Source organism: Oryza sativa, chromosome 1 (genome assembly GCF_034140825.1).
Source record: "Oryza sativa Japonica Group chromosome 1, ASM3414082v1".
In the NCBI taxonomy this organism is placed as follows: domain Eukaryota; kingdom Viridiplantae; phylum Streptophyta; class Magnoliopsida; order Poales; family Poaceae; genus Oryza; species Oryza sativa.
In genome coordinates this window covers 30088820-30115478 of record NC_089035.1, presented here as the reverse complement: position 1 = coordinate 30115478, position 26659 = coordinate 30088820, and the positions used below count along the sequence as shown (strand labels likewise).

The window sequence follows — 26659 nt, the reverse complement described above, 5'->3', positions numbered from 1 at the left end:
GCGAGAATCCGTTGCATATTGTGGATGTCCCGGGTAAGTTTGTGAAGGATCTCCTCTCCTCCGAAAGGGAACGAGGTAAGTTAATGAAGTTCTTGTGCTGAGATTCTAGAGGCTTTCCAAGTAGAGCAACCTACACTTGTGGCGGATTTCTAGAAGTTGGTTGAGTTCGATCTTGGTGGTCACTCAATTCTAGAAATTTGCCTAGGAGTGTTTGCGATTGAAAGCTGTGGATTTCCTCTGGGTTTTTGCACAAGTGAGGCAAGAGATTAATCGAGACCTAGCTCTTTGGAGCTCCTCAACGGAGAGTAGGATCGCAAGATCCGAACTTCGGGAAAAATCGCTCTTGTCTTTTCTGTGATGTTTCTGTGGATGTTTCTGTGATCTATCCTCTGCTTAGAATACCTGTGCTTCATCTTGTGAAGATTGGCTTAGTCTCTTGTTTCGAAATTTGAATTTCATCCTTGTTCTGTTACTCGGAAGTTCCGGGCCTGGCAGACCGGAAGTTCCGGTGTTCCTTACTAGGAAGTTCAGGGTCTGTTTGAATTTTACCGCTGTGATTTGTTTTTAAGTTTTCAGGGACAGCCTATTCACCCCCACCCCCCTCTAGGCTTCATCAGCACGTTCAATTGGTATCAGAGCCTTGTGCTCCTGATTCAAGCTTCACCGCTTGGAGTGATCCGATGTCGCATCAAGAGGGAAACGGAGAGATAGATGAAGGGGACAAGGGAGACGCTTCCAGCACCGAGGAGATTGCATCAAAGGGGGCTACTATTCACTTTGATTACAGCAAACTTAATGTTCCTTCTCATAACTTCGTCTCCGTGCCTTCCGGGCGTGCACCTCATTTTGATGGGACACACTATGCCGCTTGGAAGCACAAGATGAAGTGGCATTTAATCTCTTTGCATCCAAGTATTTGGAAAGTTGTTTGTACAGGTATTGATGTACCCCATGATGGCATGGAGCTCACTTCGGAGCAAGAGCAACTCATCCACCGCAATGCTCAAGCTTCCAATGCAATTCTCTCCGCCTTGAGTCCGGAGGAGTTCAACAAAGTGGATGGACTTGAGGAGGCCAAGGAGATATGGGACACTTTGCAATTGGCTCATGAGGGATCACCCGCCGTTCGTGAGGCCAAGATTGAATTGTTGGAAGAAAGGCTAGGAAGATTTGTGATGGATGACAAGGAGACACCACAAGAGATGTATGATAGGATGATGATTCTTGTCAACAAGATTAAAGGACTTAGAAGTGAGGATATGACAAATCACTTTGTGGTCAAGAGACTTCTCCGTGCTTTTGGTCCAAGGAACCCCACTCTTGTATCAATGATACATGAGAGGAAAGACTTCAAGAGGCTCACCTCTAGTGACATTCTTGGAAGAATTGTGTCTCATGAGATGCAAGAAGAGGAAGCTCGTGAAGTGAGGCAAATGGTGAAGAATGCCGCCATGATCAAAAATCAAGAAGTGGCTTTGAAGGCAAAACAAGAAGAAGAGTCAAGTTGTGAAGAAAGTGAAGATGAAGAGATGGCTCTTATTGTCAAGAGATTCAAGCACTTTCTTCGCAAGAGTGGCTATGGGAAAGGAAGGAAGGATGATGACAAGGGAAAGAGGCAATCAAAGAGAGCTTGCTTCAATTGTGGCGAATATGGCCACTTCATTGCCGATTGCCCCAAGTCAAATGAAGCTAAGGCTAAGGGAGGCAAGAAGAAGCCGGAGCGTGCTCATGTGGCGGAGGCACACATGGCGGAGGTGTGGTACTCCGAAGATGAAGAAGCTTCCGAGGCCAAGCCTAAGCCCAAGCCCAAGCCAAAAGACAAAGTTGAAGGAGAGGGTAGTGTTGCTACCATCGCCTTCAAGTCATCCTCTTCAAGCAAGGAGCGTCTCTTCAACAACTTGAGTGATGACGATGACGACTCCTACCACTACTCATGTTTCATGGCCCAAGGCCGCAAGGTGATGACTCAAAGCCCTCTCACACTTCTCTTGATGATGATTCTAGTGATGAAGAAAGTGATAATTAATTAGATGATATGCTTAAGAGCTTTAGCAAACCCGCTATGCAACATTTGGCTAAATTAATGATGGGAGGGTGACGATGTGAAAGAGGAAGATGGAAGAGTGACGGGAGTGGCATGGTTCCAAATACGTGAATTGTAATGATATTTTTCTAATATGCCATATTTATAATGGTATGGATCCAATTAACCCTAAAAAAATATCTACGTTTAGTTTGTTGCTAAATTTGATGAATGCATAAGAAATCCTGCTAAAATTTCAGCATTACCAAAACTTTGTAAGGTTTAGTTTAGCTATAATCTAAACAGGCGTAAAATCTGTATGCTAGAGGAGGAGGGAGTAGAGGTCGGAGGTTCGGAGCCTGCGCCATCATCATAGAAGAGCTTGGAGCTGGTCACCGCGGCGATGAAGACGTCGTCGTTGGTTTCGTCAGCAGTAGCAGGGTACAACGCAGCACAACGACAGAGTTGAACGGCGAGTGATCCTCGGTCCCGTGATATAAGAGCATCTCCAACAGCCTACCCAAATCACACTCTCCAAATACCTATATAGCTAACTCTCTAATTAATTTAGCAAGTTAAACCTGTTGCTCACTCCAATAGGCTCTCCATCCACCCTCTCTATTCTGAGTGTATGACACTGGGACCGTATGTCAGTCTCTCGCTCCTTCCTCCCCCTTCACTTTCCTCCCAACTACATCACCAACGGCAGGCCACGAGAAGGGAAAAGCCGGCGGGGGGCGACGCAGGCGAAGGGGCGGCGCGGAGGGGCGACGCCGGCGAAGTCGCGGCGGTGTCGTAGGCGCGGGCGGCGGCCTCGGCGGAGTCGCGGCGGCGTCCCTCGTAGGCGCGGGCGGCGGCTACCTTCCCTTCCCCCGACCCCAGCCCGCCGCCATCGCCTCGAGGTTGGCGACGCAGGCGGAGGGCCGACTCGTCGTCGCCGTCGCCGTTGTTGTCGCCGTTGCCGTCGCCGCCCCGCTCCAGATCTCGGAGAGTCGAGGGGAAGGCAAAGGGCGGTGGAGCCGGAAGGATGACGGCGGCGGCGGCGCCGGGAGGATGGCAGCGGCGGCGACGGGAAGACGACGGCGACGACGCTAGGCGGAATGGGCGGCGGGCAGGAAGGGAGCCATGATGGGATGGGGAAAGAGGGAGAGAGAGGAGAGAGGGGTGGGACCCACATCATATGGCCAGCCGTCCTGGCTGGCCAACTTTGGCTAGTGAGGTGGGAAATTTAGCCAGCTAGATGGCTTGGAGAGCCATTTGGCTAGTCTATTGGAGTAGATTTTTTTGTCCAAATTAGCTAAAATTTAACTTAGAGAGCCATTTGGCTAGTCTCTTGGAGATGCTCTAGAGGCAAACACAATGTTGTATTTAGAGGAGGTTCTATAGGAGAGAGAAGGGACAAGAGCTAACCATACTCATTAATTATATGGTTCTACTCCCTCCATTTCAGGTTTTAAAATGTTTTTGACTTGGTCAAAGTTAAACTATTTTAAATTTGGCCAAGTTTATAAAAAAGATAATATTTTGATACAAGATAAATTATTATAAAAAATATATTTAATTATTAATTTAATAAAACTAATTTGGTAATTTAAATATTATTATATTTGTCTATAAACTTAGTTAAACTTAAAGCAGTTTAACTTTAACCAAAATCAAAACATCTTATAACCTGAAACAGAAGAAGTAGATAAGAGAGAATATATCTGGCCCGCATGTCAGATGCCTACAGCTATGAAGAAGAAGAGATCCGTGCTAATATCTTGGTTTTCGCAAGTTGAACAACATGTTATATTCAAGAATGAGGGACCTAAAGTAAACTTATTCCCTGTCAAAATCGTAAAGGAAGCCCACGTCCATTGGCCCAATTTGTGATCAGGGTATAGAAGGAAGGGGTAAACACTAGATCCCGGTCCCAGCCGCCCGCGTCGTTCCTCTTCTTCCTCAAAACGCAATCTCTCCGAATTCTCCCCATCATCGCCATCGACGGCTTCCCAGGCCGGGGGAGGAAGAACTCCGTTTCGGACCCGGCGTCCGTGTCCGTTATCGTCCGTCGGTTTCCGTGTCCGATTCTGTTCTTCTCCATATGTTGATATAGATAGATCGATCGATCGGATCCCCCACCCACACACCACACCACATCCGCCGCGACACAGCAAGAAGAGGAGAGCAGAGGAGAGGAAGCAGAGTGTTGGAAAGAAACAAGGAATAAGCCGGCGGCCGGAGATGAAGTCCGGCAAGCCGATCTGCGAGAAGGTGAAGCCCGCAGTAGCAGTCCGCATATTCGGCGGGCTACGTTACGCTCCGCCGGATGGCCTGGTCGTCAACAATCCTCTACTGGCTGCCTTCATCCGAGCTGTTTACGTAAGTGTTTTGTTTCCTCCTTGCAATATATATATATTTATATATATGCTGTTGCAAGATTACAATTTTGGTTCTGCCTTTGTTTCATCGGACAATCTATGGATCGACTCAAGGAGGAAAAGGGAGTTTCCAAATTTTTATCTGGTGCCTACTGCCTAGTACTGTGGGAATTGATTGTGGTTTGCTACTTTTTAACCATCACCTAGCATGAACCTAGAATTGCGCCAAGTAGTTTATTATATATTATAGATGATGCATATTCAGGTCGGAACCTAAAGCACTCTATCTCTCATTCTAAAACAGAAGAAATCGTACTATCAATTCGGTAACTAACCAAATGATGAAATAGTTGCGGGTCGTTGGGTCTGACTTAATTAGGAGCATTTCCATTGTCATTTGCTGATTCATATTGCTATCTTATTTAGTTGGTAGTTTAACTCACTCCAGTGATTAGGCCAGCAGATGGAGTGACAGAATGCTAAATTTCATCATCTTTCGGTGCTATTATTATTGTGCACCAGGAAGTTTGGGTGTCATCATTTTTCTAAAATCTTTGATGTGGTATAACCAATTTTTCCTTGTTATTATCTAGTGCTAGTTGTTTTGTTGGTACTTCAATCATGTATAATTTTCTTTGCATCCAGAATTTCTTATCTTGTAGTCCCAGTGAATGGTCGCTCACTTTACCTGTTATTTCTTTCTTTGCAGACCTTATACATGGCTACGACAGTGTTTCTCTACATTTTTGGCATGGTTACTGCTATCAAGGAATACGAAATGTTGGTGGCACTGTCCATAATTGTAGTCATGCAGCCCTTCTTCATATTGATGTGGATTGCAGCACCATTCCTTAGGACTGTAGCAATTGTGAAATATGCGATGGGACTCCCTGATAGTAATAACGTCAACAGAATTACAACAGGAAGGATGTCAGCCCTAGCCTGAACAAAGTATGCCTAAGAAGGGTTGTTCAAGTTTATCATAATTGTGCCCTCTTTAGAAATAGGGCACTTTAAGTTGCTGTCTTCTTTAGAAGACCTTTTAGATTCAGATGTGTATTTCTTAGAACATATGTTAACAGTGGCGTAGCTAGCTTATAGTCCATATGGGCACAGGACTACCCTAGATTTTAGCATAGAGACCTTAATCCCTACTATCAAAATTCATGGATCATTTGCAAAACAAACTATACATACTTATCATGCTTCTTAAACTTGTTAGTTGGGACTACCTATACATTTGTCGACAAATTTTTCCCCAAAAATTTGACAGATGTAATTATAGTACAATCGTAGTGTAATTACACTGTAACTTATATGTAATTACACTGTAACTTGCATGTAACTACAGTGTAACTTATATGTAAGTTTCACATAATTTTGAATCGTTAGATCTATTACAAGATTTGTTTTGGTGAGGAAGAAAACAAATCATAGCACACACATATATGAAAGAATTTGTTCCCACGACCTCCATTTTACCGAAATAACATGTTACGGAGAGATTTTTGAAAGTTACATACAAGTTACACTATAGTTACAGTGTAATTACATGCAAGTTACAGTGTAATTACACTACGATTGTACTGTAATTACATCTGTCAAATTTTTGAGGAAAAATTTGTCGACAAATATATAGCAAAATCGTTTGTGTTTGTTTATACGATTAGATTGGAGCTAGCTGTCTTTTTTTTTATCATGGTGTCTTATATTACGATGATTTATTTGAATTAGGTGGTCTTTAACAATTTTGTAAATGCATATTATATTGTATGGTGATATTAAAAATTGTAGCATAAGTAGGCACGACCAAGGACAAATTTTGTAAATTTCGTAGTATAATTTGTTTTTGCATTATTATATTTGCTATCTACCAGGTACTTGGCCACACCTAAATTTTTTCATCCTCCATGGGAAATAGGACTGCCCAATGAAAAATTCCTAGCTACGCCACTGTATGTTAAAGCAACTTTGTATGTTTATATTAGTTATATGATGCTTCATGGTTCTTTTGTGGCGAGTTTCATGGTTTCTGCTTTCTCCATTGTAATATGTGTTGATTATTTTGATTTTGGAGAATAAAACCGCCCGTTCTTTTTATTTATTTGTGCAACACATTTGTACATGCGTAGAGGCATTTTTGCAGACGTATCCAGCCATCGGGGCTTCTCTATTCTTAATCCTAAAGCTTAACATGTAAAGATGTTACATCATCATCCACTAATAATTATTATATTTAAACATCATACAAGCATGCTATATTATCTACAATTTAATAATTTATTAAATTTTAGAGAATTAAAATGTAAGTATGTCAAATCATTCCACATAATTCACATAATATTTTAATATAGTCCATCCTCACTTAGTTCATGCTATTTTTCTTCTCTCATTAAACCATGTCATCTCTTTTTTTCTAGCCCATAGATGTATAGTCTAAATTATCTTCATTCTTCTATTCTCTCATAAATCCACAATCATCTTACTTTTACATTTGAATCATCATTCTACATGCTATATAAATTTAATTCACATCAACTTATGTAAGTTTATATTATTTAGGTTATCTTACATATTATTTTTATTTGTTGTTATCATAGTAAACTCCTGCAGCAACCACCTAGTTCCGATAGGCTGACAAGCCAAATCGGCAAGCCATGATTTGAGTCTGGGGTTACAATGTCGTGCAGTTAGAACAGTGACAGTAGAAAATACTCAAGACAAAGTGGAATTAAAATATATTAACTACAACGCTCAAGCAAAAATTGCCATTTCTTTTTAAGTCCAAGTAAAAAAAATTGCAGCATCCCCCCCCCCCCACCCTTCTAAGTAGACGTATAGCCAAAATAACCTTATATTCCGAGATAGGGTTAGCAGTGAACACATGGGACAGTTTAGCCCACACCCAACACCAATAGTGAATTCATTTCAAATCCTGATCTGAACTCCACAAAATAATTGAAATAGGAAAAGGTATCAATTTTAATTTAAAGTATACCGAAGAAGGTTTCTTTGAGTTTATCATAATTGTGCCCTCTTTAGAAATAGGGCACTGCTAGTTACCGTCTTCTTTAGAAGACTATTAGATTTAGGTGTGTATTCTATTATAATATATATTAAAGCAACTTTGCGTGTTTATATTAGTTAAATGATGCTTCATGGTTCTTTTGTGTGAGTTTCATGTGGTTTCTGCTTTCTCCCTTGTAATATGTGTTGATTCTTTTGATGTAGGGGAGTAAGATGTGTGGCACGTTTATGTCAAGTGACATTTCATACTCAGACACTACTCCCTCCGTTTCACGGTTTCAAATTATTAGTCAATTTGATTTGGTCAAAATAAAACTACTTTAAATTTGATTAAATTTGTAAACAAATATACCAATATTTATAACACGAAACATGTTTCATTAAATCTAAAATTAAATATATTTTTATAATATATTTGTCTTGGGTTAAAAATGATACTCCCTCCATCTACTTTTGATAGTCATATTATCAAATCTGAAAATTTTATTTTTGATAGGTATATTTCAATCTAACAACCTATCATATTAATGACTTTCTCGGATTTAATGCGTGACTCTCCATTCTTCCACACAAGATTGGCTACATGGGTATCGAGAAATGTAAATATTAATGAATCGTTTGTTTACGAGGAATGACTAGTAGCATGTTTAAATAGATGATAAGTATAATTATTTATCTTTGGTCTGTGTGCCAAGTTGAAATATGACTATCAAAAGTAAATGGAGAGAGTACTACTTTTTTCTACAAACAAAAAGCAATTTGACTTTGACCAAATTGCGGGAGTAAGGGGCTGTTTGGCTGGTGGCCTCAGTATGCCATGTTGGAATTTAGGTGGTTTTCCTTCTGATTATATCTGAATGAAAGTCACAAATGATGTTTGATGGTTGTTCAGATTTTATCTCTTTGGTTCTGTTCATTTTGTACCAGTGATTCGTCAGTTTGGTTCAGATAAGATATCTGAACTTTTGCCTTATCTTCAGATTTTGGTTTTCAGTTTTGGTCTTGTTGGTTTGAGCTGTACGTGGAAGATAAAGTCTTTATCATTCTAGATATTCAGTCCGGCGAAAATCAATCTATTGATTGTTTGTTATCCGGCTTAGAGATAAGATTTTCTTGTTTCTATACAAGGCTATATAAGCCACGTACTGCTGCTATATTTGTTACACAAAGTTTTTGCCCACATTCATCGGCTTGTTTTGCATAGAGAGAGTTACATCCCACGAAAGTCTGCTGGTTTGTTCTTGGTCGAGTGCACGGCTGAGGATACGAGATCATTGTATCTTGGAGGAGAGCCACCGTCCGTCTCGTGCACCTCGGCGAGGGCGTGAATCTCCTTGAAGACAGCACCGCTGGTGTGCCTTGATCAAGCTGAAGCTGTTGTTCATCGTTCGCCAACGAGCGACATCTTCAGAACCTACAAAGCTGCTGCCTACGACATAGACGAACTCTAACATGCCACACCAAACCTTAGGCGTGCCACAATTTTTTAGGCTAGTGTTATGTACTGGACCGAAGGCGAACCAGAGATGCTGGGGGACGGCAGGCATGATTTTTATGGGGGTTTGCTGCTGGGGGTGGAAAAAAGCTTGGGCTCGTGAGCTCAACTCAGGCTTGGCTCGAGCTTGGTTGGCTCGGTGGGCTGGTAAGCGCAAGCCTTTTTTTCAGCTCATTGCTGAATTGACCAAGTCCGAGCTGGCTCGTGAGCAGCTTGTTTGGCTCATGTGTCTAGGCGATTATGTGTTTATATGGATTATTTTATTTGGTTATAGAGTTATTATTTGCCAACTTACAATTTATCATTAAGATTTTGAAGAATTGAATGTATAAACTTATTTAAATTTTACTTTTGTTTTTTTTGCGGGGTTACTTTTGTTTTTTTAATGATTATAAAATATATATGAAGAAGTATTTCAACCAGAAAGGCTTGCAAGCCAGCTTAGACTGGCGCGAGCCAGAAAACGAGCTGAGCTGAACTCAAGTTTTAGCTTGTTTCCCTAACTGAGCCGAGTCAAGTCAAATCTAGTTTGTTGCGAGCCACTGCTATGCTATTTGCAGCGCTGTCGACCACACATGCGTGTGTTTTTCTTAATTCGTGCCAGCAAGTATTTGTTCGGATCTTCAGGAAGGAACAGTACCCAGGTCTCATCTTTCCTTTTTTTTTCCCTTCTGCGAAAACGGTGACCAGGACACACTGTCACACTGAGCCACTGACAATCAGGCCATGTTTAGATTCAAACTCTTTTATTCAAACTTTCAATTTTTCCGTCACATTAAATGTTTGGACACATACATGGAGCATTAAATGTGAACGGAAAAAAATCAATTGCATAGTTTGCATGTAAATCGTGAGACGGATCTTTTAGCCTAATTACGCCATGATTTGACAATATGGTGCTACAGTAAATATTTGCTAATGATAGATTAATTAGGCTTAATAGATTCGTCTCGCAGTTTACAGGCAGAATATGTAATCTGTTTAGTTATTAGTCTACGTTTAATACTTCAAATGTGTATCTGTATACTTTAAAAAAAATTGACACACGAACTAAACACAGCCTTAGTACAGTAGGAGTAGCATCAGGTTAGAGAAGGCTCATTTTCTTCTTTCCCCTTCAAACCCCTACTCTTCTTTACCTTTCCCTTCTTTCCCCTTCCACCTCTTCACTTCCTCACAGGGATCCAGTGGAGTATGGACTATCGAGGACCTGAGGTTCTCTGCACGTACGTTAGATCCACTCATATGTGCCAACCCACCAGCGCCAGCCAACGCGACATGCTTTAAGTTAAAAACTTGCATGGCCCATTATTTTTTTAGGTCTGCATACACTGCAGCATTAGTTTGTTGTGCTGTTCATTCAACAAAGTTTAGTACATTAGTATAAGGGTAATTTTACCATCTTTGAAAAAATACATAGAGGTATCATATTTTTTTAGTGCAAAATTTGATATATCTAGATACTAAATACCTCAATGTAACAATTTTTTTATGTAAAATTTAGGTATCTTAAGATACTTTTCTCAAGGATTGTAAAATTTCTCTTACTATAATGCTTGTAATTTACAGTATGAACAATGTAATACATATGCATGCCTTGCAGGGATGTTTCGAGTTTAATTTACTTGATCTTATATGATAATAAAAAATGTAAAGTAACAGTAACAATAATAACTTAGCTATAACTTACTGTACATGTAAACAACGTTAATAAAAATGTGTTTAGTTCACGCTAAAATTGAAAGTTTGAATGAAATTGAAACGATGTGACAGAAAAGTTAGAAGTTTAAAGAAAAAAATTTGAAACTAAACTCTGCCTAAGCTGTACTTATTTAGGTACAAAGGCAGTAGTACTTATTTTTTGTACCGAGTAGTACTACTTTTGTACTAGTACGCGCTAGTTCCACATTTTGGATAGGGCTCCTATACTTACAAATGTCGATTATGTTTTTTTTTCTTCAAAAAATCAGAAGCGCCACTTGGATAAAAGACAAAGCATTGTGCATTTCAAGCTGCTTAATTTAAAATGTGTTTACGTACGATTATACTATAACTAAACAAACTTATCATCACAGACTATGGAGTAATTAATTTGTTGCAGGGTAATTAAGCAAGTTAAGAAGCAGCGAGTAGGTAAATCGAGTAGAGCATCCGACACAGATGGGTGTTGTAGGCTTCTTAAACGACAAAGAAGGTCGACGTCGTTTCTTTTGATGCGAGAGCCGAGAGTTAGCAACTTTGTCAGCCGCCGTGCCCGGCATATACTTATTGTACATGCAAACAACGTCAATAACTTAGCTATAACTGTAAGTATCATGCAACACTGGTTCAGCAGCGAGTGACAACGCGATGAGGTGAACAGTGCGACATGTTCCTACTTTTCCCCTCTTCTTTTCAGAATCGGCATCAGATTTAGTCCTTACAGTAAGTAGGAGTAATTTGTTCTGTGGTGACATGTGAAGAATAAGACATGTTCTTAATAATTGGCAGCAGATTTACTCATGTCGTACAAGATGTAAGAACAGTCTACATATATACGGAGGACTCCACTCCGTAGCTTAGCAAGTTTAAACATGACCGAAGGCTCGGAGCCTCGGAGGCTGAGTCTTTTATAGCTGGCGTACGCAAGTCTAGACGTCGATGAGAAAGTAAGCATGCATGACCATGACGAAGACAAGTAGACAAACCGTCCGTCCTTCGGTCCTTGTGTCACTGGATCTAAACAGCAGGTCTTCACTATGCACCTGCACATTGTAGCTCGATTACCGCGAGTCCGCTAGGATCATCCAGCCGGCCGCCCGGTCGCCAACCAACCATGGATTCGTGGAGTCGTGGTTGCACGAGCGGCGGTGCCCGGCTCGGTACACGGCGACTCAACTAGGACGAAATTAAAGCCGCCACAGGGCCCCGGTGCATGTGTGTCTAACGTAACCATGCATCATTGAGCATTTTAACAGAGAAACCGGCCGGTATGCGGATTGCTATCCGCCGTAGCAGTCACTAATCAGGAAACCACAACTCGCAGATTCGCAGCAGCTTAAGAATGAAGATCCCATTCGAAATCAACACAACCGCATCCGATTCCATGGCCCAACCGCGCGCGCGCACGAACGTACGCCACGACTCGTGCGCGACGCGCGCGCTAACACGACACTTTGCGCTCAAATGCAGCCGGACCGTCACGTTGCTTGCGCTGTTGGCTGTTGCGCACCTAAGCTATGTCAAGTGTCAACTTGCTTGCGTTGCTCCACTCTTCTGTCTGCTCCTCGTTTATAACAGCTGGAGTGTTGGTTGGCTCTGGCTGCATCGACGCGCGCAGGCGGTTGGGTTTTGCTACGACGAAGAAGGCGTAGCCGCACACCCGTGCGCGCGGTTTCGTTCGCGATGGTGGCGAAGAAGCCGAGGGTTGTGGTGGTGGGCGCGGGGATATCGGGCCTCGCGGCGGCGCACCGGCTGTGCGGCGCGGGCGGGGACAGGTTCGAGGTGGCGGTGGTGGAGGCCGGCGACCGAGTCGGCGGCCGGATCCTCACGTCCGAGTTCGCCGGCCACCGGGTCGAGATGGGCGCCACGTGGGTGCAGGGCGTCGTCGGGAGCCCCGTGTACGCTCTGGCGCGCGACGCCGGCGCGCTCGGGGAGGAGGAGGGTCGTGGTCTCCCGTACGAGCGCATGGACGGCTTCCCCGACCGCGTGCTGACCGTCGCAGAGGGCGGCGAGGTCGTCGACGCGGACACGGTGGCTGGCCCGATCGAGGAGCTGTACAGGGGCATGATGGAGGCCGCGCGCGCCGGCGAGGCTGGTGGTGGAGGCGGCGTGGAGGAGTACCTGCGCCGTGGCCTACGGGCGTACCAGGCGGCGCGGTCTGCCGGCGGCGGCGGCGGCGGCGGCAAGGAGCTTGAGGAGGTGGACGAGGCGCTGCTCGCCATGCACATCAACCGGGAGCGGACCGACACCTCCGCCGACGACCTCGGCGACCTCGACCTCACCGCCGAGGGCGAGTACCGCGACTTCCCCGGCGAACACGTCACGATTCCCGGCGGCTACTCCCGCGTGGTCGAGCGCCTCGCCGCTGCGCTCCCGCCCGGCACCGTCCGCCTCGGACTCCGTCTCCGCCGTCTCAAGTGGGGCGGAACCCCTGTCCGCCTCCACTTCGCGGATGGCGCGCCGCCGCTCACCGCCGACCACGTCATCCTCACGGTCTCGCTGGGCGTCCTCAAGGCCAGCCTCGGCAACAAGGACACCGCCGGCGTTGGCGCGGCCGCCATCGCCTTCGACCCGCCGCTCCCGCCTTTCAAGCGCGAGGCCGTCGCGCGCCTCGGCTTCGGCGTCGTGAACAAGCTGTTCATGGAGGTGGAGGCCGTGGCGCCATCGGAACCGGAGGACGTCGCCGGCGTGCAGCCGGCGGCGGCGGGCTTCCCGTTCCTGCACATGGCGTTCCGGGGACACGTGTCCAAGATCCCGTGGTGGATGCGCGGCACGGAGTCGATCTGCCCCGTCCACGCGGGCTCCACCGTGGCGCTGGCGTGGTTCGCCGGCCGGGAGGCGGCGCACCTCGAGTCCCTCCCCGACGACGACGTCATCCGCGGGGCCCACGCCACGCTGGACTCCTTCCTCCCGGCGGCGCCACGGTGGAGGGTGAGGAGGATCAAGCGGAGCGGGTGGGCCACGGACCCGCTCTTCCTCGGGTCATACAGCTACGTGGCCGTCGGATCGAGCGGCGACGACCTCGATCGCATGGCCGAACCGCTGCCACGTGGGCCAGACGCCGCCGCCGACGAGCGGCCGCCGTCGCCGCGGCTGCTGTTCGCCGGCGAGGCGACGCACCGCACGCACTACTCAACGACGCACGCCGCGTACCTGAGCGGCGTGCGCGAGGCTAACCGGCTGCTGCAACACTACCGCGGCGGAGCGAATCACACCACGTAGCAATTTTTTTCCCTTGTGATCACGATTTGCGTTGCTCATCTCAAACAATGGTGTGATTCACGTGGTTGGATATGGCTTAATTTGCCGGTTTGGCGATCCATGTTGCTTCAGGTATGGAGATAAAATTGAGATATGAGGAGGTGATGTGTTCTTCTAGTACATGTGTAAAACGTGTTCTCTCTTCACCTCTTCGGGAATCGAGAGAAATTGTCAATCCATGTCCGTATTGGTCTAGGGAGACTGGTGAGTTCAGCAAAACAGTGTCTACTTTGAAATTTCCCGCCGTATTACGGCGTCATTTGGCGCCAGAAGACACGATGGCAACATTGAGCGTTGCTTGCTCATTGTCATCTCCTTTGTCTGTTTCTGACACGTGTCAAACCGGTGAGTTGTAAGACCACGACATAGTAACATGGATCATCCCTCCATTGACATTTGACAGAGTATCCTCCGTCCTCCCCAAGAGCTGTCTATCGTACTAGTAGTCTATAGTACTCGATTGAACCACCTTTGGCCGGACCTATGGCTTAACAAGACAATTTCTTGCACGTCGATATCGGTGACGTTACTAACACTAATAAGTAATAACCAAACATTAGTCGAGTGACATAATGTTAGTCTTATTCTCTTGAAGGGGATAAGATGCAAACGAGTACACCTAATTAACACGCTAGATTTGTTCTGCCTGGATGAAGTTTCATGATTCCACAGGCTGAGATCGATACTCGATGACACAATGTTCGATCTGTTCGGGCTTCAGGCTGTGCAGGCTCCAGTGTTGCTCATGATCGAATAATCTATAAGCTGCAAATAATGTGGATGCAAGAAGCTATCCAGATTACTACTAGTTCCTGCAAAGATTTGGGCTGTTTGTTAATTATGAAATTGCGGAGAATTTTCTGCAAGATTCCTGCTATCTATACTTGATCAGAAGATGAAATTCTAGGAACATCAACATGGCACAAAACAGTACGAGATACCCTACACCAGCAGTAGTGCCTAGTACTACTTGTAGTGCATGAATGACAGCAATTTGATTCGGCTGCTGCAGTTGGTCCGGGGAAGGGCCGGCCAAAGGTTCGACGACAGCCATCTCCTTTCCCTTGATTGACCAATCCATGACAGCCATAACTTTGCTTCGAATCACATTCTGCGACGATGCAGGAAGCATGCATTGGTTCGATTAATAATACAGGAAATCTGTTGCGACGCAGAAAGCAGATGACAGGGGAAGATCTTGGACTGATCTGATCTTTCGTCACTTTGCTAATAAGATCCAGATCTTGATATGCAATTATGCATGTCTAGCCTTCGAGGCCTACCGACCATTGGTCCAGCAAATTTATGTTAGTCCAGATGGAAGATGAAACATAAACAAAAATATACTCCTGCACAAAAAGAGATGTTTGTTTGTTTATGAGAAAGAAGGGAATGCGTGACCTCCTTTCTTGACTACTTTGCCTTCTAGTGGTGTAAGATCCAATGCAAAGAAAGACAGCAAGATAGAAAAGGTGATGCCGTGATTACGATATTTCTCCCATATTTTTTTTAACGAATCGGTGAGCCGCCAATTTCTCCCACATTGTATCACTCATTTCATTGAGCCTCCTGGTCAAGTTTTTCTCCTCGGATGAGTTCCTTTTTCTTTCTCTAAGATCTTTTAGGCAAACTTCTTTCTTTCTTTCTTTTTTGAAATGAGGCTTCAATTAACTACTTGGACCGTTACAAATCTTTGGTGTGTATTGCACCAGAACTCCCGTGCGTTAACCGGCAGCACATTAACACCATAAAGCAGCAAAACAATCTGCTACCTTGTGACATGATCTTGTGTAGACCGAGATTGAACAAGAATCAAACTGATTATACACCTCCTGAATCTGCTTAAAAATACTACCTTCAGGTCTTTGGTCCAAATCAGTACTAGCTGATAGAGCTAGCCCCATAGTGACTGCATTCCGTTTCCAGGATAGTTTAGGCAAACATGCTACTGAAACAAAATAAAATTATATTATGCTAGTATTATACTGCAAGTAGAAATGATCTGAACCGTTTGTTATTAAGGATAAATTAGTAATTTACCAATAGAGTGATTAGGGGTAATTTTTGTCATTTACATTTCATCTAGATCAATTTGTGGTCATCCATTCCACTGGCATCGGTCATATTCCATCGAAAAAGCTTAAAAAAGAGAGAAAATGTCCATCGCTACTAAATAACAATTATACCCCTTCACATTTTCTTTTTACAATAATATCTCTCCACATTTCTTCTACCGCTAATTGGGTGGTAGTACAAATAGATTTAAATCCTTTGATCAAATGAGATCAACCGATGAGTTTTTTTCTACTACCAGTAGTAGTAGTAGAGAGCACCATAGTGAGACTCTAGGGTCTGGGAATTGAACCGTCTGTACTGATCCAATCCAGGCGATCGAGATGTGCCGGAATTACCATCCTTGATAGCATTATAGGCTTTTTATGCCGGTGCAGTTATATCAGAGACAACCAATGGAGGTTAGGAACAACAATTGGTATGGTTCCAGGGGGTTCGGAGTTTTATTCTCCGAACTCCGCCAAAACCATATTTCCGAGCTTTCTCTCGTCTGACTGCCTAGCCTACGATTCCTCTCGAGTCTCGCCTCCCTGAATTGGCCGCAGGCCCGTACCTACCGCCGGAGTTGATCAAGGACGATGGTCTTTTGCTAATTTGCTTGCTGTCGCCACGGCGAGATTGGTACCGGAAATATGAGAACGAGGACGTCAGCACTCAGCAGCCACTGTATAGTTGGTAGAGATTTCAACAATTATTCAGACGAGCCCATACCATATATACTCGATCGAGTAGAGATGCGAATTGTGTTGTTTCGGACAGAGATGTGGCTAACTAATTAAGTTGTAATCTGTGCCTTGCACTATATACTCTCCCTTTCTTAATAAAACTCTGCCGGCTTTCGCCGGCCCGGCGAGTAGATGCGAATTTGAACCGTATGTCAGATGCGTTCGTGACTGGATGTTCATCGATCGTACTAGTCACGAACCATACAATTGAGCAAGCTCGTGTTGAAGATTCGAAGTGGAAACCGAGAGACGATAATGATCGTTTCAATTTGGTTCTAAAGGACAAATCCGAACAGGTACACTGAATTTGCATGCAAGCAGCCGGAGCGGGCCTTGGTTACTAGTCGCGCTCACGCTGGTGAATGATGATATATGATACAGCTCCCTGTTTGGAAAAAAAATGTCCTACGCAACACAAACCGTTCATCCAACAGCTCGTACAACTCCTTTCCGTGGCAAAAGCTCGCGTCGACCAAGCCGGGACATGGAAAAGCTCTGGACCCGTATCAAGATTAGTCCGAGTTGGATCGCTTCCATGGGTCACCAGATAGCAGCAGCCAGCAGGTCGCAGCATCTGTTCCCCGCCGCCTCATCCGCCGGAGCTCCTCCGGCTTCCGTTTACCCGCGATTTATGAGAAACTGCACTCTGCCTGTAGCTGAACGATTATCCCAATCCAAGCTATTTATGCGGCCCGGTTATTTCGGTGACAAGCAATGCAGCCCGAAAGATGGGCTGCCGTTATTTGGACCATGAGAACGATTGGGCCGTTTGTTGAACTGGATAGGCTAGGGAACTGGGTGCAAGGGATTCGGAGTTTTCTACTCCGACCCCAACGAAAACCTTCCTCTTCAGTTTCCTCTCGAGTCTCGCCTGCTTTCCTGTCCTGCCTAACCAGCGATTGGCCGCAGCCACTAACTCACTACCAAAGTTTATGGAGGATGGTCCAGCCTTTTATTTTTGCTTTCGGTTTTAGTCATCCGAGTTCTGAACCCAGGTACATCAAGCGTACGTGAAAACGGTGAAAGGGCCCAAACAGATAGAAGACGACGTTCTGAAGCCTTAACCAAAAGAGGGGAACGGGCTGTTCTGCCAAACACATCCCATACTTGATTGTTTCAGTGAGACTTTAATCTAGACTTTCCGCTTTGAATTATACACGGAACAGATTCAGACGCTGGGCGCCTCGTTACCACGACTCTCGAGTCGGGCAAATTCGAGTACTACCTGAGTCGAACATACACGAGATAAATGAACTTCAAAAACACCCAAAATTGAAAACTAATTGCCGTTTACAAACAACGCGTACACAGTGACCACTCTAAACGCATGGGTCGCCGAGCCGCCTTTTGCATCTGCACCGGCGCCGCGGTTTGAGAGCGCGCGCGCGCGATCGAGCTACGTGCCGCGGTTGAGCATCTCGTTGTAGTTGAGCAGCGAGTTGAGCCGCTGCAGCTGCAGCTGCTCCCGGAACTTGTTGATGAAGTCGTCCGCCCTCGCGTCCACGCTGCTCGCGGTGGCGAGCCCAACCTGCGCGGTCTCCACCTCCTCCCTCGCCGCCGACTTCACGGCGCGTGCCGGTGCCGGGGCCGGCGCCCTCGGCGGCGGCGGCTGCGCGCGTTGCACTTGCAGTACCTGCCGCTGTGCCTGCGCCGGGGCGCGCTCCAGCTTCCTCACCTCCGAGCTCGACGACTTCTTGACCGCCACCTTCGCTCTGGCGGCGCCGGCGGCGGCAGCGTTCTCCGCCTTGCCTCTCTTCTCCACCGGCGGCGGCGCGGGCCGAGCAGCAGGCTCCGACCGGCTCCGGGTGTACTGCGCCTGCTGCTTCTCGCTCTCGTCGCAGATGGCGTTGGCGCCGGCGGCGGAGAGGTTGTACTCGGGAGGGAAGTCGCCGGAGCGGAAGCGGTAGAGGCCGAAGGAGCGCAGCCGCTCCATGACCGACGACGTGCGCTCGAGCGGCGCGGGTGGCGGTGGAGCGTACTGATCATGGCAGCGCTGCGGCTCATCATGGTGGTCATGGTGGTGCTGTGCCTTGTAGTGCTCGTCGTGGTGGTGTTGGCGGCGGCGGTGGGACGCGCGGGAGGTGAGCGCGATGGTGCCGATGACCACGTTGAGCAGGAGGAAGAGCGTCGCCGGGGAGAAGTAGCCGCGGACCAGCGACCACCCCGGCGGCCAAGCTGTCGCGTCTGCCGCGACGTCCATTTCGTCGAGATCGCCGCGCACGTTCTGCCTACCACACGTGCACGGGAAGAGCTTGGTGCGTTGAGGCGGATGTGACTGCGTGGTGTAGCTGGGCGTTGGCCTGCTCGGCGTGGTGCACTGGTGCGTGGTAAATATACAGGGAGGCTGAGGGCACGCGGCGCGCGGAGGCGGGTGGTGGATGGGAGGGAGGAATGCTTGCGGAGTTGCGGGGGATGGGAGAAACGGCGTGCGTATGAGAGGGCCTCCTCGTGCGCTCGCGACCGACCACCCCGTCACCCACCGTGACAGGTTGGAGATCCCCAAGCCCATGAGCCCTCAATTCATTGCGACGCAGGGAGGGGCGTCACCGTGCGTGCGTGCGTCGGTTGCACCGGCCACGGTGCTCCATCTCCAGGGAAATAATGCCGTGTACAGCGTACTAGTATTTTAGTAATACTCCGTTATCCAATACTTTACTGTTGTATTTTAGTGGTTGATCGTCTCAAGTCTGCCAAAACAGAAACTTCTCCTGTGGCAAACCCAAACCGTGTCAAGTTGTGTCATGAACAAATCACAAGATTACTACTCTAGACTATAGAACAAGCATTTCGGGGAGTTGGAGTACTGAGATTTCTCTTGCCGACTACTGCGATGAGCTGATGAACAATGCGTCAAGCACATTTCGCTTCATCATTTTGACGCAACCGCGGCAATGAGTTGGCGTTGAAACGTACGCTCGAGCAGGAGAAGCAGGTGAGCCACCACCAAGTCTGCACAGTCGGATGAACATCCGTTCCGAGGCAATGAACAAACCACGTGGATTGACCGTCCAGCTAGTGATATCAGCCCACCTGGTGCGAGACTCTGCGCGCCTTGCTTCACGTCACGTGCCGGTGTGCCGCGAGACCTGCTCTGATCCATCCAGTGGCCAGATCGGAACCTAAGCAGGTCAACCTGACTCAACCAACCGCGCACTTATTAACGTCAGTAGAGCTGCCGAGACGAAGTCCCGCAGCATATGAGCTCCCAGCATAATATTCATAGGCACATGTCGGGCACAGGACTCCCATCAATTTAAATGCATCCATCCGAGACATGAGGTGATGAGGCAATTATCGGCCGTGATTGACAATTGAGTAACCAGGATAATAGTCCAAATTAAAGCTCCCACGTGACGTTGTAACATGACTTTCAAGCACACTTATATTTTGGATTTGTGACCATACCAATGAACTCAGATGCACAACGCACGACCTCAAGAACAACGCGGCATTGGACCAAATGTTCAAATCCGACAAGATTTAGAGGCGGGAAAACTGCTTCCACTGGGGTATCCAGTGCAACGATATACCACAAGCAAGGAATAGCCCAAGCAGACGTATTCAAGGCTACATTACTATTGGACAGATCTATCTGAAGAACCATCTGATTAAGTCACCAAGTCAGGCTAACAATACAACTAGGTCCAATACGAGACTCCAGAACAATGTTTAGCATCCAAATAATCTGCCCACAGAGATTCTGCTCTGCTGTGTTTGCACTAGCTTACCGATTTGAGTCGATACAGTAAGGTAAAAGAGTCGCACAAGCACTTGAAGGGTACAAGCCTGGGTTCCGCACCAGAGGATATAACCAATATTTGAAAGGAACATTCTAAATGGACAAGAAATTAGAAACCTACTAGAGTTATTACAGGACTGGGTTACACAGATAGTCACACGATTCAGCTCCTTGGAGCACAGCTGGCCAAGTGAGTCTTGAAGTTCTCCAGCTCTGCAAGAACTTCATCTTCTGGACGGTATATCAGGTCACTCATGCGCCATATCTACACAAATAAAATATGCATAAGAACAACTGACGTATAATATCAGATAAAAGACAACATGGTAGCAGTCACTATTCCAATGAAATATGAGTACAGTCCCATTTTGTGTCTGGCACTATAAAAATAAAGAAACACACCTGCAATGTTCCACCTCCACCAGTACTCTCACCATCATCAGACACACTCACAATAGTCCAAGGATCCGAAGAATTCCAGTGGAAGTCTACAATCTTATCCCTGCCAATAAAAATATCACAAAATACGTTATTTATGGAATACATACAATGAAAATCAACAGCAATCACTTTGATAACAGTTGTATCATTCCTTAAGATCTAATACATCTTCCCCTCAATTTATTATAGTGCCCAGTTCATGTGGAAACTAAAAAGAGCTAACATTGTATGCATATGCTGTAGCATAAATCTATTGAAAAACTGAAATATGATCTACTTACAAATGTACTGATTATCCATTTGTTCTGAACCATAACAGTTATTCCAAAGGTGGAGAAAGCACAGGCTGACTTTATAATGGCCTTACCAACTAAGATACAGAGTACACCATAATCAAGATTTATCCCTCTAAGTCTTAGGCTTCTTAAGTTCAAATTTGCAATTGCACAAGTGTCTCTCAGCATAAGTCAAACACCAGTTCAAAGAGGATTCAAGTCCCATCTTCAATTTTGCAAAACTAATTAATGAAAATATCTTAGGAAAAATATCTCATTGCAGAAACAGAAAAGCAATGCACAGTGATGCAACCTAAAGTTGTCGTAAAAACGAATGTCTCGTAAATGTGACAGGAATAAAAAGCCAACTGATGTGGTATTAAGCATTTGAAGGAATATGGTATTGAGTTACGCATATTACAACACATAAGGAAAATTTTACATTTCATCATACGATAGCATACCTATGACCAGCATGTTGAAAGAAAAGCCCAGCAGGTGCGTTGGGATTTTTCTTATTTCCAACCTGCATCAAAAGAATTTTATGAATCTAAAGCTATTAAAAAGTACATGAAATGAAGGGGACAAATGGAGCATGAACTCCCATCCCAATTCCAAACTTTCTGCAGGGCCATGACAGAGATGACTGAAATGGTAACGAATTGTATAGAAAGATACCTTCTCATGATCCCACACATTTAAGAAGCCGTCTTCCGCAGAGCTTCCAAATACAGATGCCTTGTCAGGTGACCACTGAAACACACAAGGTTTGAATTATAGCATAAAGGCACAAAAAAAATAAACGACAGTAACCAAATGTGCATAAAAAATATAGTAACAATAAATATCTGTACATGCCTGAACACAAAGAACAGCAGCTTTATGACCCTCAAATTTGTGAACTGGAATGCCAGCTCCTCCAGAACCCAGATTTCTCCGGTCCCACATACGGACAGAATTATCCGCAGAACTGAATACGAAAAGAAACCATCTTACTCAAATGTGTAAATAGCTAAACCCACTATCAAGAAGTGTATCCACGGCTTCTTGTACCAAATGAACACTAAAGAACATGTTACATATTATTTAGAATTTAGAAACATTTCATGCCATCATACCCAGTTAAGATATAGTTAACATCATGGAGGTTCCAGTCAACACAATGAACATCACCACCATGAGCTTTCTCAACCTGGAAATGAAGAATAAACCAGTTTCAACATGGTGCATAGAATTGAGCTGCTCATTTTCACGTAAAGCATCATTAATCTGCTTAAAATGGAGAAGAGCACCACCTTAACAGCTGGGCCTGTACCACTCCGGGCATCCCAAAGAATAAGACAAGAATCATCGCCTACACTACAAAACTCCTGTGCACTTCAAAAAATAAAAAAAAATAAACTGTGAAGATAAATTGATAGAAGTATAGATCATACAATATCAAAATATAGCATGCATTCCAAGTTCCCAGCAGATGTTCACAATAATGATAGCTGCTATTGTTTTATCATCATAAAGAACGACTATTAGCCAAGACAAAAACTTTAGGCCATGCAAACCACTGAAGCTCATAGTCCAAACAACATATACACATGCTAGAGAGACAACATTTAATAACATGAAGGGGAAGGTGCAATACCTAGAAGGGCAGAACTGGACATCTTCAACAGTACTGTCGTGGCCAAGAAAGATACCACGAGGATCAACTTTAGGACTATCCTTATCATTTGCAGTTTTTCCCTTGCTTCCTGATGCCCCTGGAGAAGATTCAGTTTTCGAGGAATCTCCCAGTGCAGATATGTGGTCTTGGATGCTCCACCATACAACAGATTTGTCTTTTCCTATTACAATTCGTATTGAAGTCCAAGTTATCACAGCAGCACATTGAGTCGAGAGAAAAAACGTGTCCCCTGAACTTGGCAACAAAACTTCCAAGTCTATAAACTTTAGCAAGTGATTCAAGTTAGGCCCAAACCCAAGCTAGCTAGCAGCTGGTTTACATAGTAATCAATATGCCTAATTTAGTGATTGGCCTCTATTCTTTTTGTTATTCTGCACGTTAAAATGGTGCTGTCACCTCCATCTGCAAGCTAGTTTAGGCATGGACCTATCTTGACTCACATGTACAAGATCCAACAGAACAAAACAAAGCCAGTTCTCAACTTCAAGGACCCTTGCACACATCAAAATCGAACACTGAAGAGGTGAAGACCATGAAAAGTCAACAATATCAACCGGAAAATAATTTAGGGGTAATTGTTAAGGATAACACACATGCGCACACAAAAAAGTCTTGACACCAGAACAATATGTGAATAAATACAAAAGGTGTGAGGGGTATAAACTAGAAAGATTTAAACATACAAGAAGACAAAATATTGCTAACCTCCAGATAACACATATGGCTCAGCTGGGCACATAGCAAGCGCAAACTCAGCAATATCCTTATGTCCTCTTAATATCTGTCAAAACAGTTTAAGCTACTAAGCCACAAGTGTGAAAAGGGAACTCGAACTATGAAAGATGAAAACCTTTCAATATATTCTATGATTCCATAACACAGTTTCTTAGGACTTGTGTGCAGATACACCAGATGAAGCTGCAATTTCAGCTTCTCAAAATGATATAGGTTGAGAATGAAAATAAGAAAAGATACCAAATCAGGGCGAGAGTCAGGTGGTACCAAATCAGGACGAGACTCCATCTGTGCCAGTTGAGCTTGTCTATTTGGCTGGGCCTCGACATCCCAAATGAGAACCTGCAAATGAACAAAAAAGCCTTCAGTCTACAAATCCATCACAGAAATGCTTAGGGATTGATGATCACAAGAAACGGGCAGCACTACAAAGTTCTAGGCATACATCTGGGCTGTCGGTATGAGTGGCAATGATCTTACTGTTCTGCGGAAGCTCCCTAATCCTGTTCACCTGTGTCCATGGTAAAACAGAAACAATACATCAACGATTGGGTTAAATAAATGTTGACGGGGACACGGGGTTAAACAAATAAAAGACACATCTCAAGCACTATCTCCAAAAGAAAAGCAAGCCATCTAAACCACTAAAGTTTATAGCCAATATATGCACCACACAACATGGAAGATCTCATACAGAGGCAATGATCCTCAAGTTAAGGAAAGAGAAATCAACAATCACGATTGAATGAGCTTGTACCTCGCCTGGATGAATTATAGTCTTGTACTTCTTTACAAAAGGTGATCGTGCTTCCTCATTGAACTGCAACAAAAAATAAGAGACATCCGGTCAGTTTCATTGTAAACAGACTTCAAGTTAGTGCAAGGAATTCCTAATTCAGGTCTTTTTAAGGCCAATGTAAGGCAGTCTCATACACCGCTATCACAAGACTGAAGTCATGCAAATCTAGATGTTCGAGTTATGACATTTTTATTAATTTAATAAGACAGATTAGGCATAGTAAACTATCAGTTGGTACTACAGGTCCACATCTCTGATTAATGATTACATTAAGATGGGAAGCTGACACCTCGGGTCAATTAAATCTGCAAAAAGGACCAGCTATGTCCATTCATCTCAAACGTAGCATGATTCTGCATTTTACAAACTCAAATGGGTCACTGAAAAAAGTGGAAACCTGAGATATATGTTCAGCAGCTGCAACCCTTGGTTTGACAACTTCACAATTTGCAATAACCAGAGTATTAGGGACAGTCCCATCCGTCTGCAACAATCACATGGTTAGCAAATGCTAAAGTTTAATATCCAACTAAGAATACATAAATTTTCTAGCTAAGAAGACCCATCTGCATATCTGAATTCAAACTTCACCATAAATTTGAGCTTCAAAACATCCCTACAGCAAAAGAAAGAAAAAGAACAACTTATTTTGGGAGCACTTGCCTGCTCTGAAAGGTAAAGACGCTGACGATTCTTGTAGGTAGCCTTCTCAAACTGGGGTCCCCACCTGTTAACAATTAATGATGAGAAGATCAAATCGTTAGTTGCAGAACCACTATTGAAGGTCAAAAGCACGACAGAATCCAACATGCACAGCTTTAAACCGAATTACAAGATGATATGTCACAACTCAACACAGAACAGGCACGGATAAAGCATGACAATCTAACTCTAAAACATAACAGGTAATCATATTATCGACTATATACTATATAGACAAAAATGGACGAGCAGCAACCCAGTAGCCATAAAATCTCGAAGGTAGACTCGCATCAGCAAGCATTACATGAACACGGAAGAATCGACCCTATTATATCGACTATATAGACAGAAATGGACGAACAGCAACCCACTAGCCATAAAATCTCGAAGGGAGACTCGCATCAGCAAGCATTACATGAACACGGAAGAATCGACCCACACCCCCCCCCCCCCAAAAAACACACACACCACCACCACCAAACTCAAACAAACAGTCGCATCCCACAAAACCTCCCCGTCCCAAAAACCCTAACATCCCAACCGGGGCCGGGACATCCTCACCCCACTGCCATCCCCGCCAAATCACCATGCAAGCGACAGATCTGGAGTCACCGAAGCAGAGCCACGCCCTAAAACCCTAGATACAGTCCCCCAAAAACCCTAGCCCGAAATGGATCTCCACGGAGGACGATGGCTACGAGACGCGCGGGAAACCGCCGGAAGGGAGGAAGGAAGGGAGGAGATGCGGGGAATTTTACCGGCAGGAGAGGGACGGCCAGACGAGGTTGTGGTTGGCGAACCAGTCGTAGAGCACCGGGATGAGCGACTTCCACTGCGCGTAGCGCTCGTCCACCGCCGCCCTCGACCCCTTCTCCTTCATCTCCAGCGCGCCCTTCGCCGCTCGCTGGCGCCCGCCGCCGCCGCCGTCGCCCGCTCCCGCCTCCGAACCCCCTCGCGCTGTCACGCTCTCTCTGTCGTATGAGGAGCGTTTGCTCTGGACCCTTGCGCGTGGCTCCCGCTCAGAGATGCCACCCCTCTTGTGCCCGAATGCAAGGGCAGAGCAGAGCATCCAAGGCTTGAAGCGGTCGAAACAAATGCGGCGCTGTGGGCTGGGCCCATTTGTATTGGGCCAACGGATGAATAGTGTGGGATAGGCCCATTTCTATCTGGGCGTAAAATGTCGGTTAGATAGAACTGGGTTTTTTTAAGAAAATAAAGGTGGTGTTTGAATCTCCTGAAGATGAAGATGAAGATTAAAATTAAGTGTTTCACACAAAATGGAGTGGTAATAATGTGTGATTAATTAAGTTTTAATTATTACAAACTTAAAAAACGGATTGATTTGATATTTTAGAACAACCTTTTCACACGAAACGTATCGTTTAACAGTTTGAAAAGCGTGCCACGAGTATCCAAAATTTAATCCAAAAGTTGTTGGAGAAAAGAACAGGGCATACACTCACAGCTATCATATAAACACGTCCGAAAAACTAAACCAGTATATCTTGAGATAGAACTGATATTGATAGTACTCCCTCCGTCCTAAAATATAAGCACAGGTTCTTAGCTAAAAATGCTTATATTTTGGGACGGAGGTAGTAGATGGTAGCATAAGCTAT

General features: G+C 45.1%; 3 protein-coding genes and 1 long non-coding RNA gene across 5 annotated transcripts; 2 read left to right on the top strand and 2 right to left on the bottom strand.

Moving 5' to 3' along the window:
- The first annotated feature begins 3940 nt into the window (after positions 1-3940).
- Positions 3941-6486, top strand: LOC107277875 (uncharacterized). The gene is made up of 2 exons (XR_001544522.3): positions 3941-4387; positions 5096-6486. It is a non-coding gene; the product is annotated as an uncharacterized lncRNA (long non-coding RNA).
- Positions 6487-12005: 5519 nt separating this feature from the next.
- Positions 12006-14175, top strand: LOC4327828 (polyamine oxidase 1-like). The gene has a single exon (XM_015774628.3). It carries the CDS (start codon positions 12293-12295, stop codon positions 13829-13831), a length of 1539 nt encoding a protein of 512 aa, XP_015630114.1. The 5' UTR covers positions 12006-12292; the 3' UTR covers positions 13832-14175.
- Positions 14176-17772: 3597 nt separating this feature from the next.
- Positions 17773-19065, bottom strand: LOC4327827 (pathogen-associated molecular patterns-induced protein A70). Its single transcript, XM_015788677.3, has one exon. The coding sequence runs from the start codon at positions 18866-18868 to the stop codon at positions 18065-18067; it is 804 nt and encodes a 267-aa protein (XP_015644163.3). The 5' UTR covers positions 18869-19065; the 3' UTR covers positions 17773-18064.
- A 1192-nt stretch (positions 19066-20257) lies between these two features.
- On the bottom strand, positions 20258-26147 carry LOC4327826 (WD-40 repeat-containing protein MSI4). 2 transcript variants are annotated; one of them, XM_015766434.3, is made up of 15 exons: positions 25799-26147; positions 25002-25065; positions 24736-24822; positions 24297-24359; positions 23985-24050; positions 23780-23881; positions 23510-23585; positions 22763-22964; positions 22419-22500; positions 22242-22315; positions 21982-22093; positions 21802-21876; positions 21588-21649; positions 20810-20909; positions 20258-20672 (listed from the first exon to the last, which is right to left on the bottom strand). In XM_015766434.3, the coding sequence occupies exons 1-15, from the start codon at positions 26107-26109 to the stop codon at positions 20571-20573; spliced, it is 1578 nt and encodes a 525-aa protein (XP_015621920.2). In that variant the 5' UTR covers positions 26110-26147; the 3' UTR covers positions 20258-20570. The 2 variants fall into 2 exon arrangements, with proteins under 2 accessions (XP_015621920.2, XP_015621921.2); XM_015766435.3 differs by having other exon boundaries at positions 23807-23881.
- Positions 26148-26659: the final 512 nt, after the last annotated feature.

Coding starts and splice junctions, on each gene's coding strand:
- LOC4327828 (XM_015774628.3), top strand. CDS start 12,293: ATGGTGGCGAAGAAGCCGAGGGTTGTGGTGGTGGGCGCGGGGATATCG.
- LOC4327826 (XM_015766434.3), bottom strand. CDS start 26,109: ATGCTCTGCTCTGCCCTTGCATTCGGGCACAAGAGGGGTGGCATCTCT. Junction 22,094..22,241: donor GTTAACTATATCTTAACTGG/GTATGATGGCAT, acceptor TTTCGTATTCAG/TTCTGCGGATAATTCTGTCC. Junction 21,877..21,981: donor CTGCTGTTCTTTGTGTTCAG/GCATGTACAGAT, acceptor TGTGTGTTTCAG/TGGTCACCTGACAAGGCATC.
- LOC4327827 (XM_015788677.3), bottom strand. CDS start 18,868: ATGGACGTCGCGGCAGACGCGACAGCTTGGCCGCCGGGGTGGTCGCTG.